Source organism: Octopus sinensis, linkage group LG2 (genome assembly GCF_006345805.1).
Source record: "Octopus sinensis linkage group LG2, ASM634580v1, whole genome shotgun sequence".
Taxonomy (NCBI): Eukaryota; Metazoa; Mollusca; class Cephalopoda; order Octopoda; family Octopodidae; genus Octopus; species Octopus sinensis.
The window spans coordinates 31,095,920-31,116,205 of NC_042998.1; the positions used below are offsets into that span (position 1 = coordinate 31,095,920).

General features: G+C 47.8%; 1 protein-coding gene across 1 annotated transcript in view; it reads left to right on the plus strand.

The window, feature by feature from the left end:
* LOC115224399 (mucin-19-like) overlaps nt 1-20,286 on the plus strand; it is a 212,505-nt gene that overhangs the window by 136,537 nt on the left and 55,682 nt on the right. The window contains exons 34-45 of the mRNA XM_036512075.1: nt 406-745; nt 960-1,631; nt 1,736-2,631; nt 2,842-2,989; nt 3,805-5,505; nt 5,712-5,966; nt 6,273-7,010; nt 8,400-12,263; nt 14,786-14,940; nt 15,250-15,724; nt 16,016-16,264; nt 16,457-18,733. Coding sequence (XP_036367968.1) covers nt 406-745; nt 960-1,631; nt 1,736-2,631; nt 2,842-2,989; nt 3,805-5,505; nt 5,712-5,966; nt 6,273-7,010; nt 8,400-12,263; nt 14,786-14,940; nt 15,250-15,724; nt 16,016-16,264; nt 16,457-18,733 — 11,770 coding nt within the window. The remainder of the gene's footprint in view (nt 1-405; nt 746-959; nt 1,632-1,735; nt 2,632-2,841; nt 2,990-3,804; nt 5,506-5,711; nt 5,967-6,272; nt 7,011-8,399; nt 12,264-14,785; nt 14,941-15,249; nt 15,725-16,015; nt 16,265-16,456; nt 18,734-20,286) is intronic.

The window sequence follows — 20,286 nt, forward strand, 5'->3', positions numbered from 1 at the left end:
AGACTCTTTCATAATATCGTAAAAAGAAAGAGAAAGGAAGACAGAAAGAGAAGACATATTACTATACTTAAGAGGTAATACACAAGGAGAGATCCAGATGGGGAATTTATAGCAACCAGAAAAAATGTACACAGCTACATTTGTAACAGATATTGCAAAGGAATTCAGAATTAATCCATATACAGATCAGTAAACTGTCAGGTATCATAAAGTACCATGATGTACTTCAATAATAATTAAGAATCATTCAGAAAATTGAACACGTTTATGAATATATCAAAACAAGAAAAAACACAGGGAAGGCAAAAACATTAGTCATAAAAAGCTAATATGTTTCAACAAATGATTTAGTAATGTGCATGAAAACTCATATCATTTTGCTATGTTCTATATGTACTTATACAGAATCAACCACGGCATTTGGGACTTCTGAAGGAACACAAGTAACAACAAAGACAACCAGTTCAACAATACCACCAACGTTGACATCTTCAATAACCAGTGCACCAATGACATCAACAAGTGTAACAACACCGTCAACCACTCCACAAATGACAACAACAACAACTGCAACAAGACCATTGACTAGTGCACCAACGACATCAACTAGTGCAACATCCTCAACCAGTGCAACATCACCGTCAACCAGTGCACCAACGACATCAACCAGTGCAACAACGTCCTCAACCAGTGCCCCAACGACATCAACCAGTGCAACAACACCCTCAACCAGTGCAACAACGACATCAACCAGTGCACCAACGACATCAACCAGTGCAACAACGTCCTCAACCAGTGCACAAACGACATCAACCAGTGCAACAACAACCTTAACCATTGTGTACAACGACATCAACCAGTGCAGCAACGACATCAACTAGTGCAAAAAACACCCTCAACCAGTGCAACAACAACAACATCAACCAGTGCAGCAACGACATCACCAGTGCAGCAACGACATCAACCAGTGCAACAACACCCTCAACAAGTGCAACATCACCATCAACCAGTGCACCAACGACATCAACCACTGCACAAACGACAACAGTTACCGCAACAACACCGTCCACCAGTGTACAAACATCATCAACCAGTGCAACAACTCCGTCAGCCAGTACTCCGACATCAACTAGGGCAACAACCACATCAACAAGTGCAGGAACAACAACTATGGAAAATTGGTCAACCAGTCCAACAACACCATCAACAAGTGCACCGACGACGTCAACCGCTGCAACTACAGCGTCAACCACTGCACAAACTACAACGATTAGCGAAACAACACCCTCAACCAGTGCACCAACAACATCAACAAGTGCACAAACGACAACAGTTACCGAAACAACACCGTCAACTAGTACACCAACATCAACCAGTGCAGCAACGACATCAACCAGTGCAACAACACCCTCAACCAGTGCAACATCACCATCAACCAGTGCACCGACGACATCAACCAGTGCACAAACGACAACAGTTACCGCAACAACACCGTCCACCAGTGTACCAACATCATCAACCAGTGCAACAACTCCGTCAGCCAGTACTCCGACATCAACTAGGGCAACAACCACATCAACAAGTGCAGGAACAACAACTATGGAAAATTGGTCAACCAGTCCAACAACACCATCAACAAGTGCACCGACGACGTCAACCGCTGCAACTACAGCGTCAACCACTGCACAAACTACAACGATTAGCGAAACAACACCCTCAACCAGTGCACCACAACATCAACAAGTGCACAAACGACAACAGTTACCGAAACAACACCGTCAACTAGTGCACCAACATCAACCAGTGCAGCAACGACATCAACCAGTACAGCAACGACATCAACCAGTGCAACATCACCATCAACCAGTGCACCAACGACATCAACCAGTGCACAAACGACAACAGTTACCGCAACAACACCGTCCACCAGTGTACCAACATCATCAACCAGTGCAACAACTCCGTCAGCCAGTACTCCGACATCAACCAGGGCAACAACCACATCAACAAGTGCAGGAACAACAACTATGGAAAATTGGTCAACCAGTGCAACAACACCATCAACAAGTGCACCGACGACGTCAACCGCTGCAACTACAGCGTCAACCACTGCACAAACTACAACGATTAGCGAAACAACACCCTCAACCAGTGCACCAACAACATCAACAAGTGCACAAACGACAACAGTTACCGAAACAACACCGTCAACTAGTGCACCAACATCAACCAGTGCAACAACACCGTCAGCCAGTACTCCGACATCAACCAGGGCAACAACCACATCAACAAGTGCAGAAACAACAACTATGGAAAATTGGTCAACCAGTCCAACAACACCATCAACAAGTGCACCAACGACGTCAACCGCTGCAACTACAGCGTCAACCACTGCACAAACTACAACGATTAGCGAAACAACACCCTCAACCAGTGCACCAACAACATCAACAAGTGCACAAACGACAACAGTTACCGAAACAACACCGTCAACCAGTGCAACAACATCAACCAGTGCAACAACACCGTCAGCCAGTACTCCAACGACATCAACCAGTGCACCAACGTCCTCAACCAGCGCAACAACACCCTCAACCAGTGCAACAACACCCTCAATCAGTGCAACAACACCCTCAACCAGTGCAACAACACCCTCAACCAGTGCCGCAACGACATCAACCAGTGGAACAACACCCTCAACCAGTGCACCAACGACATCAACCAGTGCAACAACGTCCTCAACCAGTGCCCCAACGACATCAACCAGTGCAACAACACCCTCAACCAGTGCAACAACGACATCAACCAGTGCACCAACGACATCAACCAGTGCAACAACGTCCTCAACCAGTGCACAAACGACATCAACCAGTGCAACAACACCCTTAACCATTGTAACAACGACATCAACCAGTGCAACAACACCCTCAACCAGTGCAACAACAACATCAACCAGTGCAGTAACGACATCAACCAGTGCACCAACGACATCAACCAGTGCACAAACGACAACAGTTACCGCAACAACACCGTCCACCAGTGTACAAACATCATCAACCAGTGCAACAACTCCGTCAGCCAGTACTCCGACATCAACTAGGGCAACAACCACATCAACAAGTGCAGGAACAACAACTATGGAAAATTGGTCAACCAGTCCAACAACACCATCAACAAGTGCACCGACGACGTCAACCGCTGCAACTACAGCGTCAACCAGTGCACAAACTACAACGATTAGCGAAACAACACCCTCAACCAGTGCACCAACAACATCAACAAGTGCACAAACGACAACAGTTACCGAAACAACACCGTCAACTAGTACACCAACATCAACCAGTGCAGCAACGACATCAACCAGTGCAACAACACCTCAACCAGTGCAACATCACCATCAACCAGTGCACCGACGACATCAACCAGTGCACAAACGACAACAGTTACCGCAACAACACCGTCCACCAGTGTACCAACATCATCAACCAGTGCAACAACTCCGTCAGCCAGTACTCCGACATCAACTAGGGCAACAACCACATCAACAAGTGCAGGAACAACAACTATGGAAAATTGGTCAACCAGTCCAACAACACCATCAACAAGTGCACCGACGACGTCAACCGCTGCAACTACAGCGTCAACCACTGCACAAACTACAACGATTAGCGAAACAACACCCTCAACCAGTGCACCAACAACATCAACAAGTGCACAAACGACAACAGTTACCGAAACAACACCGTCAACTAGTGCACCAACATCAACCAGTGCAGCAACGACATCAACCAGTACAGCAACGACATCAACCAGTGCAACATCACCATCAACCAGTGCACCAACGACATCAACCAGTGCACAAACGACAACAGTTACCGCAACAACACCGTCCACCAGTGTACCAACATCATCAACCAGTGCAACAACTCCGTCAGCCAGTACTCCGACATCAACCAGGGCAACAACCACATCAAGTGCAGGAACAACAACTATGGAAAATTGGTCAACCAGTGCAACAACACCATCAACAAGTGCACCGACGACGTCAACCGCTGCAACTACAGCGTCAACCGCTGCAACTACAGCGTCAACCGCTGCAACTACAGCGTCAACCACTGCACAAACTACAACGATTAGCGAAACAACACCCTCAACCAGTGCACCAACAACATCAACCAGTGCACAAACGACAACAGTTACCGAAACAACACCGTCAACTAGTGCACCAACATCAACCAGTGCAACAACACCGTCAGCCAGTACTCCGACATCAACCAGGGCAACAACCACATCAACAAGTGCAGGAACAACAACTATGGAAAATTGGTCAACCAGTCCAACAACACCATCAACAAGTGCACCAACGACGTCAACCGCTGCAACTACAGCGTCAACCACTGCACAAACTACAACGATTAGCGAAACAACACCCTCAACCAGTGCACCAACAACATCAACAAGTGCACAAACGACAACAGTTACCGAAACAACACCGTCAACCAGTGCAACAACACCCTCAACCAGTGCAACAACACCCTCAACCAGTGCAACAACACCCTCAACCAGTGCAACAACACCCTCAACCAGTGCAACAACACCCTCAACCAGTGCAACAACACCCTCAACCAGTGAAGCAACGATATCAACCAGTGCAACAACATCCGCAACAAGTGCTACAACACCCTCAACCAGTGCCCCAACGACATCAACCAGTGCAACAACACCCTCAACCAGTGCAACAACGACATCAACCAGTGCACAAACGACATCAACCAGTGCAACAACGTCCTCAACCAGTGCCCCAACGACATCAACCAGTGCAACAACACCCTCAACCAGTGCAACAACGACATCAACCAGTGCAACAACGTCCTCAACCAGTGCACAAACGACATCAACCAGTGCAACAACACCCTTAACCATTGTAACAACGACATCAACCAGTGCAGCAACCACATCAACTAGTGCAACAACACCCTCAACCAGTGCAACAACAACATCAACCAGTGCAGCAACGACATCAACCAGTGCAGCAACGACATCAACCAGTGCAACAACACCCTCAACAAGTGCAACATCACCATCAACCAGTGCACCAACGACATCAACCAGTGCACAAACGACAACAGTTACCGCAACAACACCGTCCACCAGTGTACAAACATCATCAACCAGTGCAACAACTCCGTCAGCCAGTACTCCGACATCAACCAGGGTAACAACCACATCAACAAGTGCAGGAACAACAACTATGGAAAATTGGTCAACCAGTCCAACAACACCATCAACAAGTGCACCGACGACGTCAACCGCTGCAACTACAGCGTCAACCACTGCACAAACTACAACGATTAGCGAAACAACACCCTCAACCAGTGCACCAACAACATCAACAAGTGCACAAACGACAACAGTTACCGAAACAACACCGTCAACTAGTACACCAACATCAACAAGTGCAGCAACGACATCAACTAGTGCAACAACACCCTCAACCAGTGCAACATCACCATCAACCAGTGCACCGACGACATCAACCAGTGCACAAACGACAACAGTTACCGCAACAACACCGTCCACCAGTGTACCAACATCATCAACCAGTGCAACAACTCCGTCAGCCAGTACTCCGACGTCAACTAGGGCAACAACCACATCAACAAGTGCAGGAAAGGAACAACAACTATGGAAAATTGGTCAACCAGTCAAACAACACCATCAACAAGTGCACCGACGACGTCAACCGCTGCAACTACAGCGTCAACCACTGCACAAACTACAACGATTAGCGAAACAACACCCTCAACCAGTGCACCAACAACATCAACAAGTGCACAAACGACAACAGTTACCGAAACAACACCGTCAACTAGTGCACCAACATCAACCAGTGCAGCAACGACATCAACCAGTACAGCAACGACATCAACCAGTGCAACATCACCATCAACCAGTGTACCAACGACATCAACCACTGCACAAACGACAATAGTTACCGCAACAACACCGTCCACCAGTGTACCAACATCATCAACCAGTGCAACAACTCCGTCAGCCAGTACTCCGACATCAACCAGGGCAACAACCACATCAACAAGTGCAGGAACAACAACTATGGAAAATTGGTCAACCAGTGCAACAAAACCATCAACAAGTGCACCGACGACGTCAACCGCTGCAACTACAGCGTCAACCACTGCACAAACTACAACGATTAGCGAAACAACACCCTCAACCAGTGCACTAACAACATCAACAAGTGCACAAACGACAACAGTTACCGAAACAACACCGTCAACTAGTGCACCAACATCAACCAGTGCAACAACACCGTCAGCCAGTACTCCGACATCAACCAGGGCAACAACCACATCAACAAGTGCAGGAACAACAACTATGGAAAATTGGTCAACCAGTCCAACAACACCATCAACAAGTGCACCAACGACGTCAACCGCTGCAACTACAGCGTCAACCACTGCACAAACTACAACGATTAGCGAAACAACACCCTCAACCAGTGCACCAACAACATCAACAAGTGCACAAACGACAACAGTTACCGAAACAACACCGTCAACCAGTGCAACCACATCAACCAGTGCAACAACACCGTCAGCCAGTACTCCAACGACATCAACCAGCGCAACAACACCCTCAACCAGTGCAACAACACCCTCAACCAGTGCAACAACACCCTCAACCAGTGCAACAGCACCCTCAACCAGTGCACCGACGACATCAACCAGTGCACCAACGTCCTCAACCAGTGCAACAACACCCTCAACCAGTGCAACGACACCCTCAACCAGTGCAACTACACCCTCAACCAGTGCAACAGCAACCTCAACCAGTGCACCGACGACATCAACCAGTGCCCCAACAACATCCACCAGTGCTCCGACATCAACCAGTGCAACAACACCCTCAACTAGTGCTCCAACAACATCAACCAGTGCAGCAACGACATCAACCAGTGCAACAACACCCTCAACCAGTGCACCAACGACATCAACAAGTGCACAAACGACAAAAGTTACCGAAACAACACCGTCAACTAGTGCACCAACATCAACCAGTGCAACAACACCGTCAGCCAGTACTCCGACATCAACCAGGGCAACAACCACATCAACAAGTGCAGGAACAACAACTATGGAAAATTGGTCAACCAGTCCAACAACACCATCAACAAGTGCACTGACGACGTCAACTGCTGCAACTACAGCGTCAACCACTGCACAAACTACAACGATTAGCGAAACAACACCCTCAACCAGTGCACCAACAACATCAACAAGTGCACAAACGACAACAGTTACCGAAACAACACCGTCAACTAGTGCACCAACATCAACCAGTGCAGCAACGACATCAACCAGTGCAACAACACCCTCAACCACTGCAACATCACCATCAACTAGTGCACCAACGACATCAACCAGTGCACAAACGACAACAGTTATCGTAACAACACCGTCCACCAGTGTACCAACATCATCAACCAGTGCAACAACTCCGTCAGCCAGTACTCCGACATCAACCAGGGCAACAACCACATCAACAAGTGCAGGAACAACAACTATGGAAAATTGGTCAACCAGTCCAACAACACCATCAACAAGTGCACCGACGACGTCAACCGCTGCAACTACAGCGTCAACCACTGCACAAACTACAACGATTAGCGAAACAACACCCTCAACCAGTGCACCAACAACATCAACAAGTGCACAAACGACAACAGTTACCGAAACAACACCGTCAAGCAGTGCAACAACACCGTCAGCCAGTACTCCAACGACATCAACCAGTGCACCAACGTCCTCAACCAGTGCAACAACACCCTCAACCAGTGCAACAACACCCTCAACCAGTGCAACTACACCCTCAACCAGTGCAACAACACCCTCAACCAGTGCAACAGCACCCTCAACCAGTGCACCGACGACATCAACCAGTGCAGTAACGTCCTCAACCAGTGCAACGACACCCTCAACCAGTGCAACTACACCCTCAACCAGTGCAACAGCACCCTCAACCAGTGCAACAACACCCTCAACCAGTGCAACTACACCCTCAACCAGTGCAACAGCACCCTCAACCAGTGCACCGACGACATCAACCAGTGCACCGACGACATCAACCAGTGCAACAACACCCTCAACCAGCGCAACAATAACGTCAACCAGTATAACAACTACTGCGTCAACACCAGTCCTAACAACCACACCACTTGCAACAACTACCACCGCGACGCCACAAACGACATCATCAAGCAGTGCAACAACTACATCAACTGGTCCTACAACACCGTCAACCAGTGCAATAACGACATCAACCAGTGCAACATCACCGTCTACCAGTGCACCAACGACATCAACCAGTGCCCCAACGACATCAACCAGTGCAACAACACCCTCAACCAGTGCAGCAACGACATCAACCAGTGCAGCAACATCAACTAGTGGAACAACATCCTCAACCAGTGCAACAACACCATCATCCAGTGCACCAACATTAACAAGCGCAACAACACCCTCAACTAGTGCCCCAACGACATCAACCAGTGCACAAACGACATCAACCAGTGCAACAACACCCTCAACTAGTGCACCGACGACGTCAACCAGTGCAACAACACCGTCAACAAGTGCACCAACGACATCAACCAGTGGAACGACACAATCAACCACAGCACAAACGACAGCAGTTACCGCAACAACACCGTCAACCAGTGCAACAACACCGTCAGCCAGTACTCCAACATCAACCAGGGCAACAACCACCTCAACAAGTGCAGGAACAACAACTATGGAAAATTGGTCAACCAGTCCAACAACACCATCAACAAGTGCACCGACGACATCAACCGGTACAACTACAGCGTCAACCACAGCACAAACTACAACAATTAGCGAAACAACACAGTCAACCAGTCCAACAGCACCATCAACCAGTGCACAAACGACAACAGTTACCGCAACAACAACGTCAACCAGTGCAACAACAACATCAACAAGTGCACCAACATCAACCAGTGCTCCAACGACATCAACCAGTGCAGCAACGCCCTTATCCAGTACAACAAAATCCTCAACTAGTGTAACAACACCTCCAACCATTGCAACATCACCGTCAACCAGTAAACCAACGACACCAACCAGTGCTCCAACGACATCAACCAGTGCACAAACGACAACAGTTACTGCAACAACACCCTCAACCAGTGCACAAACCACATCAACAAGTGCAACTGCACCCTCAACCATTGCAACGACAACAATACCCGAAACATCGTCAAGCAGTGCACCAACATCTTCAACAGGTGCACCGACGACGTCAACCAGTGCAACACCGTCAACAAGTGCAACAACGACAACAATAAGTGCAACAACAACCTCAACCAGTGCTCCAACAACATCAACCAGTGCTCCAACAACATCAACCAGTGCAAAAACGCCGTCAACCAGTGCGCAAACGACAACAATACCCGAAACATCGTCAACCAGTGCACCAACATCGTCAACCAGTGCATCGACGACGTCAACTAGCGCAACAACACCGTCAACAAGTGCACAAACGACAACAGTTACCGCAACAGCAACGTCAACCAGTGCAACAACACCGTCAACCAGTGCACCGACGACGTCAACCAGTGCAACAACACCATCAACAAGTGCACCGACGACGTCAACCGGTACAACAACAGCGTCAACCACTGCACAAACTACAACAATTAGCGAAACAACACTGTCAACAAGTGCACCGACGACATCAATCAGTGCAACAGCAGAAACAACGAGTGCTCAAACGACAACAGCACCAACAACATCAACCAGTGCACAAACGACAACAGTTACCGCAACTCCGTCAACCAGTGCAACAACACCATCAACCAGTGCACCAACGACATCAACCAGTGCAACAACACCCTCAACCAGTGTCCCAACGACATCGACTATTGCAACGACACCCTCAACCAGTGCCCCAACGACAGCAACCAGTGCTCCAACGACATTAACCAGTGCACAAACGACATCAACCAGTGCAGCAACAACATCAACCAGTGCAGCAACACCCTCAAGCAGTGCAGCAACGACATCAACCAGTGCAACAACATCCTCAACCAGTGCAACATCACCGTCAACCAGTGCACCAACTACATCGACCAGTGCAACAACACCGTCAACCAGTGCCCCAACCACATCAACCAGTGCAACAACACCCTCAACCAGTGCCTCAACGACATCAACTAGTGCACCGACGACGTCAACCGCTGCAACTACAGCGTCAACCAGTGCACAAACGACAACAATACCCGAAACATCGTCAACCAGTGCACCGACGTCAACTAGTGCAACAACACCGTCAACAAGTGCACAAACGACAACAGTTACCGCAACAACGTCAACCAGTGCAACAACACCGTCAACCAGTGCACCGACGACGTCAACCAGTGCACCATCATCAACCAGTGCAACAACACCGTCAGCCAGTACTCCGACATCAACCAGGGCAACAACCCCTACAACAAGTGCAGGAACAACAACTATGGAAAATTGGTCAACCAGTCCCACAACACCATCAACAAGTGCACCGACGACGTCAACCGGTACAACTACAGCGTCAACCACTGCACAAACTACAACAATTAGCGAAACAACACTGTCAACCAGTCCACCGACGACTTCAACCAGTCCAACAGAACAATCAACCAGTGCACAAACGACAACAGTTACCACAACAACAACGTCGACCAGTGCACCAACAACATCAACAAGTGCACAAACGACGACAGTTGCCGCAACAACATCAACAAGTGCAGCAACAACGTCAACAAGTGCAACGACACCGTCAACCAGTGCACAAACGACAACAGTTACCGCAATACCGTCAACCAGTGCACCAACATCAACCAGTGCAACAACACCGTCAGCCAGTGCTCCTTCGACATCAACCAGTGCAACAACACCCTCAACCAGTGCTCCAACGACATCAACCAGTGCACAAACGACATCAACCAGTGCACAAACGACATCAACCAGTGCAACAACATCCTCAACCAGTGCAACAACACTCTCAACCAGTGCAACATCAACATTAACCAGTGCTCCAACGACATCAACCAGTGCAACAACACCCTCATCCAGTGTCCCAACGACATCAACCAGTGCACCAACTACATCAACCAGTGCACAAACGACATCAACCAGTGCAACAACGACATCAACCAGTGCAACAACGACATCAACCAGTGCAACAACGACATCAACCAGTGCAACAACGACATCAACTAGTACAACAACACCCTCAACCAGTGCCCCAACTACATCGACCAGTGCACCAACGACATCAACCAGTGCAACAACACCCTCAACCAGTGCACCAACGACATCAACCAGTGCAACAACACCCTCAACTAGTGCACCAACTACATCAACCAGTGCAACAACACCCTCAACCAGTGCTCCAACGACATCAACCAGTGCACAAACGACATCAACCAGTGCTCCAGCAACATCAACTAGTGCTCCAACGACATCAACCAGTGCAGCAACGACATCAACCAGTGCAACAACATCCTCAACCAGTGCAACAACTCCGTCAACCAGTGCACAAACGACAACAATACCCGAAACATCGTCAACCAGTGCACCAACATCGTCAACCAGTGCATCGACGACGTCAACTAGTGCAACAACACCGTCAACAAGTGCACCATCATCAACCAGTGCAACAATACCGTCAGCCAGTACTCCAACATCAACCAGGGCAACAACCCCGACAACAAGTGCAGGAACAACAACTATGGAAAATTGGTCAACCAGTCCAACAACAGGGTCAACCAGTGCTCCAACGACATCAACCAGTGCACCAACACCTTCAGCCAGTACTCCGACATCAACCAGGGCAACAACCCCGACAACAAGTGCAGGAACAACAACTATGGAAAATTGGTCAACCAGTCCAACAACACCATCAACAAGTGCACCGAAGACGTCAACCGGTACAACTACAGCGTCAACCACTGCACAAACTACAACAATTAGCGAAACAACACTGTCAACCAGTGCACCGACGACATCAATCAGTGCAACAGCAGAAACAACAAGTGCTCAAACGACAACAGCACCAACAACATCAACCAGTGCACAAACGACAACAGTAACCGCAACTCCGTCAACCAGTGCAACACCATCAACCAGTGCACCAACGACATCAACCAGTGCAACAACACCCTCAACCAGTGCCCCAACGACATCAACCAGTGCAACAACACCGTCAACCAGTGCAACAACACCGTCAACCAGTGCACCAACGACATCAACCAGTGCACCAACAACATCAACAAGTGCACCAACGACATCAACCAGTGCACCATCATCAACCAGTGCAACAACACCGTCAGCCAGTACTCCGACATCAACCAGGGCAACAACCCCTACAACAAGTGCAGGAACAACAACTATGGAAAATTGGTCAACCAGTCCCACAACACCATCAACAAGTGCACCGACGACGTCAACCGGTACAACTACAGCGTCAACCACTGACACAAACTACAACAATTAGCGAAAAACAACACTGTCAACCAGTCCACCGACGACTTCAACCAGTCCAACAGAACAATCAACCAGTGCACAAACGACAACAGTTACCACAACAACAACGTCGACCAGTGCCCAACAAACAACATCAACAAGTGCACAAACGACGACAGTTGCCGCAACAACATCAACAAGTGCAGCAACAACGTCAACAAGTGCAACGACACCGTCAACCAGTGCACAAACGACAACAGTTACCGCAATACCGTCAACCAGTGCACAAACATACCAGTGCAACAACACCGTCAGCCAGTGCTCCTTCGACATCAACCAGTGCAACAACACCCTCAACCAGTGCTCGAACGACATCAACCAGTGCACAAACGACATCACCCAGTGCACAAACGACATCAACCAGTGCAACAACATCCTCAACCAGTGCAACAACACTCTCAACCAGTGCAACATCAACATTAACCAGTGCTCCAACGACATCAACCAGTGCAACAACACCCTCATCCAGTGTCCCAACGACATCAACCAGTGCACCAACTACATCGACCAGTGCTCCAACGACATCAACCAGTGCACAAACGACATCAACCAGTGCAACAACGACATCAACCAGTGCAACAACGACATCAACTAGTACAACACCCTCAACTAGTGCCCCAACTACATCGACCAGTGCACCAACGACATCAACCAGTGCAACAACACCCTCAACCAGTGCACCAACGACATCAACCAGTGCAACAACACCCTCAACTAGTGCACCAACGACATCAACCAGTGCAACAACACCCTCAACCAGTGCTCCAACGACATCAACCAGTGCACAAACGACATCAACCAGTGCTCCAGCAACATCAACTAGTGCTCCAACGACATCAACCAGTGCAGCAACGACATCAACCAGTGCAACAACATCCTCAACCAGTGCAACAACGCCGTCAACCAGTGCACAAACGACAACAATACCCGAAACATCGTCAACCAGTGCACCAACATCGTCAACCAGTGCATCGACGACGTCAACTAGTGCAACAACACTGTCAACAAGTGCACCATCATCAACCAGTGCAACAATACCGTCAGCCAGTACTCCAACATCAACCAGGGCAACAACCCCGACAACAAGTGCAGGAACAACAACTATGGAAAATTGGTCAACCAGTCCAACAACAGGGTCAACAAGTGCTCCAACGACATCAACCAGTGCACCAACACCTTCAGCCAGTACTCCGACATCAACCAGGGCAACAACCCCGACAACAAGTGCAGGAACAACAACTATGGAAAATTGGTCAACCAGTCCAACAACACCATCAACAAGTGCACCGACGATGTCAACCGGTACAACTACAGCGTCAACCACTGCACAACTACAACAATTAGCGAAACAACACTGTCAACCAGTGCACCGACGACATCAATCAGTGCAACAGCAGAAGAACAACAAGTGCTCAAACGACAACAGCACCAACAACATCAACCAGTGCACAAACGACAACAGTAACCGCAACTCCGTCAACCAGTGCAACACAATCAACCAGTGCACCAACGACATCAACCAGTGCAACAACACCCTCAACCAGTGCCCCAACGACATCAACCAGTGCAACAACACCGTCAACCAGTGCAACAACACCGTCAACCAGTGCACCAACGACATCAACCAGTGCACCAACAACATCAACAAGTGCACCAACGACATCAACCAGTGCACAAACGACAACAGTTATCGCAACACCGTCAACCAGTGCAACAACACCGTCAGCCAGTACTCCAACGACATCAACCAGTGAAGCAACGACATCAACCAGTGCAACAACACCCTCAACCAGTGCAACAGAACTCTCAACCAGTGCACCAAAGACATCAACCAGTGCTCCATCGACATCAACCAGTGAAGCAACGACATCAACCAGTGCAACAACATCCTCAACCAGTGCAACAGCACCCTCAACCAGTGCACCAACGACATCAACAAGCGCAACAACACCCTCAACTAGTGTCCCAACCACATCAACCAGTGCAACAACACCCTCAACCAGTGCAACAACATCAACCAGTGCCACAACACCCTCAATCAGTGCAACAACTCCCTCATCCAGTGCACCAACGACATCAACAAGCGCAACAACACCCACAACCAGTGCAACAACACCCTCAACCAGTGCAACAACACCCTCAACTAGTGTCCCAACGACATCAACCAGTGCAGCAACCACATCAACCAGTGCAACAACACCCTCAACCAGAGCAACAACTCCCTCAACTAGTGCAACATCACCGTCAACCAGTGCACCAACGACATCAACCAGTGCAACAACAACCTCAACCAGTGCACCAACGACATCAACCAGTGCACCAACGACATCAACCAGTGCACCAACAACATCAACCAGTGCAGCACCGACATCAACCAGTGCCCCAACGACATCAACCAGTGCAGCAACGACATCAACCAGTGCAACGCTCTCAACCAGTGCTCCAACGACATCAACCAGTGCAGTAACGACATCAACCAGTGCCCCAACGACATCAACCAGTGCACCAACGACATCAACCAGTGCAACAACACCCTCAACCAGTGCTCCAACGACATCAACCAGTGCACCAACATCCACCACTGCCGCACCGACATCAACCAATGCCCCAACGACATCAACCAGTGCACCGACGACATTAACAAGTGCAACAACACCCTCAACCAGTGCCCCAACGACATCAACCAGTGCAACAACACCCTCAACCAGTGCAACAACACCCTCAACCAGTGCACCAACGACATCAACCAGTGCACCAACAACATCAACAAGTGCACCAACGACATCAACCAGAGCACAAACGACATTAACCAGTGCAACAACATCCTCAACCAGTGCAACAACACCCTCATCCAGTGCACCAACGACATCAACAAGCGCAACAACACCCTCAACTAGTGTCCCAACGACATCAACCAGTGCAACAACACCCTCAACCAGTGCAACAACGACATCAACCAGTGCGACAACACCCTCAACCAGTGCCCCAACGACATCAACCAGTGCAACAACACCCTCAACCAGTGCCCCAACGACATCAACCAGTGCAACAACACCCTCAACCAGTGCCCCAACGACATCAACCAGTGCAACAACACCCTCAACCAGTGCCCCAACGACATCAACCAGTGCAACAACACCCTCAACCAGTGCAACAACACCCTCAACCAGTGCAACAGAACTCTCAACCAGTGCACCAACGACATCAACCAGTGCTCCATCGACATCAACCAGTGAAGCAACATCAACCAGTGCAACAACATCCTTAACCAGTGCAACAACACCCTCAACCAGTACTCCAACGACATCAACCAGTGCACAAACGACATTAACCAGTGCAACAACATCCTCAACCAGTGCACCAACGACATCAACAAGCGCAACAACACCCTCAACTAGTTTCCCAACCACATCAACCAGTGCAACAACACCCTCAACCAGTGCAACAACGACATCAACCAGTGCAACAACACCCTCAACCAGTGCAACAACTCCCTCAACTAGTGCAACATCACCGTCAACCATTGCACCAACATCAACTAGTGCACCAACGACATCAACCAGTGCAACAACACCCTCAACCAGTGCTCCAACGACATCAACCAGTGCACCAACAACATCAACCAGTGCAGCACCGACATCAACCAGTGCCCCAACGACATCAACCAGTGCAACACTCTCAACCAGTGCAGCAACGACATCAACCAGTGCCCCAACGACATCAACCAGTGCCCCAACGACATCAACCAGTGCAACAGCACCAACGACATCAACCACTGCACCAACGACATCAACCAGTGCAACAACGTCCTCAACCAGTGCAACAACACCCTCAACCAGTGCAACAACGACATCAACCAGTGCAACAACACCCTCAACCAGTGCAACAACACCCTCAACCAGTGCAACAACACCCTCAACCAGTGCAACAGAACTCTCAACCAGTGCACCAACGACATCAACCAGTGCTCCATCGACATCAACCAGTGAAGCAACGACATTAACCAGTGCAACAACACCCTCAACCAGCGCAACAACACCCTCAACTAGTGTCCCAACGACATCAACCAGTGCACCAACACCCTCAACCAGTGCAGCAACCACATCAACCAGTGCAACAACACCCTCAACCAGTGCAACAACGACATCAACCAGTGCAACAACACCCTCAACCAGTGCAACAACTCCCTCAACTAGTGCAACATCACCGTCAACCAGTGCACCAACATCAACCAGTGCACCAACGACATCAACCAGTGCAACAACACCCTCAACCAGTGCTCCAACGACATCAACCAGTGCACCAACAACATCAACCAGTGCAGCACCGACATCAACCAGTGCCCCAACGACATCAACCAGTGCAGCAACATCAACCAGTGCAACACTCTCAACCAGTGCAACAACACCCTCAACCAGTGCCCCAACGACATCAACCAGTGCAACAACACCGTCAACCAGTGCAACATCACTGTCAACCAGTGCACCAACGACATCAACCAGTGCACCAACGACATCAACCAGTGCAACAACACCCTCAACCAGTGCCCCAACGACATCAACCAGTGCAACAACACCGTCAACCAGTGCACCAACATCGTCAACCAGTGCACCAACGACATCAACCAGTGCAACAACATCCTCAACCAGTGCACCAACGACATCAACAAGCGCAACAACACCCTCAACCAGTGCCCCAACGACATCAACCAGTGCAACAACACCCTCAACCAATGCCCCAACGACATCAACCAGTGCAACAACACCCTCAACCAGTGCGACATCACCGTCAACCAGTGCCCCAACGACATCAACCAGTGCAACAACACCCTCAACCAGTGCAACAACACCCTCAACTAGTGCAACATCACCGTCAACCAGTGCACCAACATCAACCAGTGCACCATCAACCAGTGCACCAACATCAACCAGTGCAACAACACCCTTAACCAGTGCAACAACACCCTCAACTAGTGCAACATCACCGTTAACCAGTGCAACAACACCCTCAACCAGTGCACCAACGACATCAACCAGTGCACCAACAACATCAACCAGTGCCCCAACGACATCAACCAGTGCAACAACACCCTCAACTAGTGCAACAATACCCTCAACCAGTGCCCCAACGACATCAACCAGTGCAACAACACCCTCAACCAGTGCAACATTACCGTCAACCAGTGCACCAACGACATCAACTAGTGCTCCAACGACATCAACCAGTGCAACAACCTCCTCAACCAGTGTAACAACACCCTCAACAAGTGCACCAACGACATCCACCAGTGGAACAGCATCCTCAACCAGTGCAACAACGACATCAACAAGCGCAACAACACAATCAACCAGTGCACCAACATCGTCAACCAGTGCACCGACGACGTCAACCAGTGCAACAACACCGTCAACAAGTGCACCAACAACATCAACCAGTGCAACGATACCGTCAACAAGTGCACCAACGACAGCAGTTACCGCAACAACACCGTCCACCAGCGTACCAACAACATCAACCAGTGCAACAACCACCTCAACAAGTGCAGGAACAACAACTATGGAAAATTGGTCAACCAGTGCAACAACACCATCAACAAGTGCACCGACAACGTCAACTGGTGCCACTACAGCGACAACCACTGCACAAACTACAGCAGTTAGCGAAACAACACAGTCAACCAGTCCAACAGCACCATCAACCAGTGCACAAACGACAACAGTTACCACAACAACAACGTCAACGATTGCACCAACAACATCAACAAGTGCACCAACGACATCAACCAGTTCAACGACACCGTCAACCACTGCACAAACGACAACAGTTACCTCAACACCATCAACCAGTACAACAACACTGTTACCCAGTCCACAAACGACAATAATTATTGAAACAACACCGTCAACGAGCTCTTTGATATCAACTAGCGTACCAGCAACAACCCTAGCACCGAAGTCCTGTATCGTTGATCCTTGTTACATTGAGAAACTTCTTGGTTATAACCCTGGAGAAATTGTTGGTGTAGTTTTCGATGAGGACAATCCTGGTTCCTCTCATGAAAATGATATTGTCTATGCTGGTGACGAAATTGAACATGGCTCTACTCTTCATATCACTTGCAATAATTGGTAATCCAAATGCCTTTTACTCTTATCATATATACTTATATTAATGTATTTTATTTAATTTTTAAATTCCTGACTTTTCGTTGTTTTTTGCTTTTTAATTTCTTTCCATTGTAGGATTGCATTATTTTATTTTTATTTATGTATACTCTATTTCACTTTATCCAGTTCTTGCCATGTGTTCATATGGTTTTTCAAATAAACCAATAATTTTACAATTCATATCATATTAAGTAAACCATTAAAGAGGCCAAAGAAATTGACAGTTTTTAGAGTATCAGGTAAAAATATTTGTGATATTTGCACTGATACCTAACACTCTCAGTTCATATACCGCCAAGGGCAAATTTGCCTTTTGTCATTTCAATCTGGGTCAACGCATTTTCAGAAATATTAGAACTCAGAGAGCATACATTTCAGTTTTTGCTCTGACATTTTTTGCATTCTGATAGTAATATCTCCAATGATATTAGTGCTAAGCTGTTTCCCTATAAATCTTTCTTGTGCCTTGGTGAAAATGTTTCACAGTTGAAATACTCAGATCATTCATAACAGATAAAATAGTTTATTGAAATAAACAATATAAATACTTTTAAGAGGTAAGCAGTGTCTAGTAAGTTCAAAGTACTAATTAATGACTATGTTACTTGAAATATTTTATGAAGGGATGTAAGAATTATGACTCTTCAGATAGAAAACAGTAACTGTGTTTGGTCAAAATTGCAAAATGAACTTCTTAACAAAAAAGCCATAACTTCACCCATTAATCTCTTTTGATATTTCTATGGAAGCAGCAATATATCATAGTCATTCAAACATTCATTCGGTTCTCATTGTGCCTTCAAAAACTGAAAGTGTCTTTGACAGCTTGTTTCATTGTTAACTCTCTGCTTTTGAGACCTCTTGTTATTGTTCTCCATCATGTTTCTTTTGGCCGACCATGTCTTCTTTTACCTTATGGAGCCCATTGCAAAGCAATCCTGACAATTGAGTTTGGTTTACAGTGACAAACTCGACCCAGTCATTTTCGGACAGTAGACCTTCAAAATTTTTCATAAACATTTATTTTGAAACACCTCCAATTTCTTTTCAAACTTTGGTTGTTTTCCAACGTTCATATCATTAAAGATCATTCAAACAACAATGAAAAATTTTGTCAACTAGTTTGAAAAGAGCAAATTACTTTCTGTATCACATTCACCATCTACTTTCCATTGAGCATGACAGTTTTGGAGAAATGAAACTTCTTTATTTGTAAGTGAAGAGTTACAAACTCTCTCTGTCTTTCAGACTTTCTCTCTGTCCTTAGCTAAATAAAGGAAATAAAATGGCTAGAACATGGAAACAAAACTGTATAGCAGAACTGATGTGTCAATAATTATCTTTGTTGACATGAAACAGTAGCTAACTATTCCTAAAATCACATTGTATAGTCTCAGATGTACACTGCCTATATATATTCTTTTATTCTTTCACTTGTTTCAGTCATTTGACTACAGCCATACTGGAGTACTGCATTTAATGTTTTTTTTAGTTGAAGAAATCAACTCTAGAAC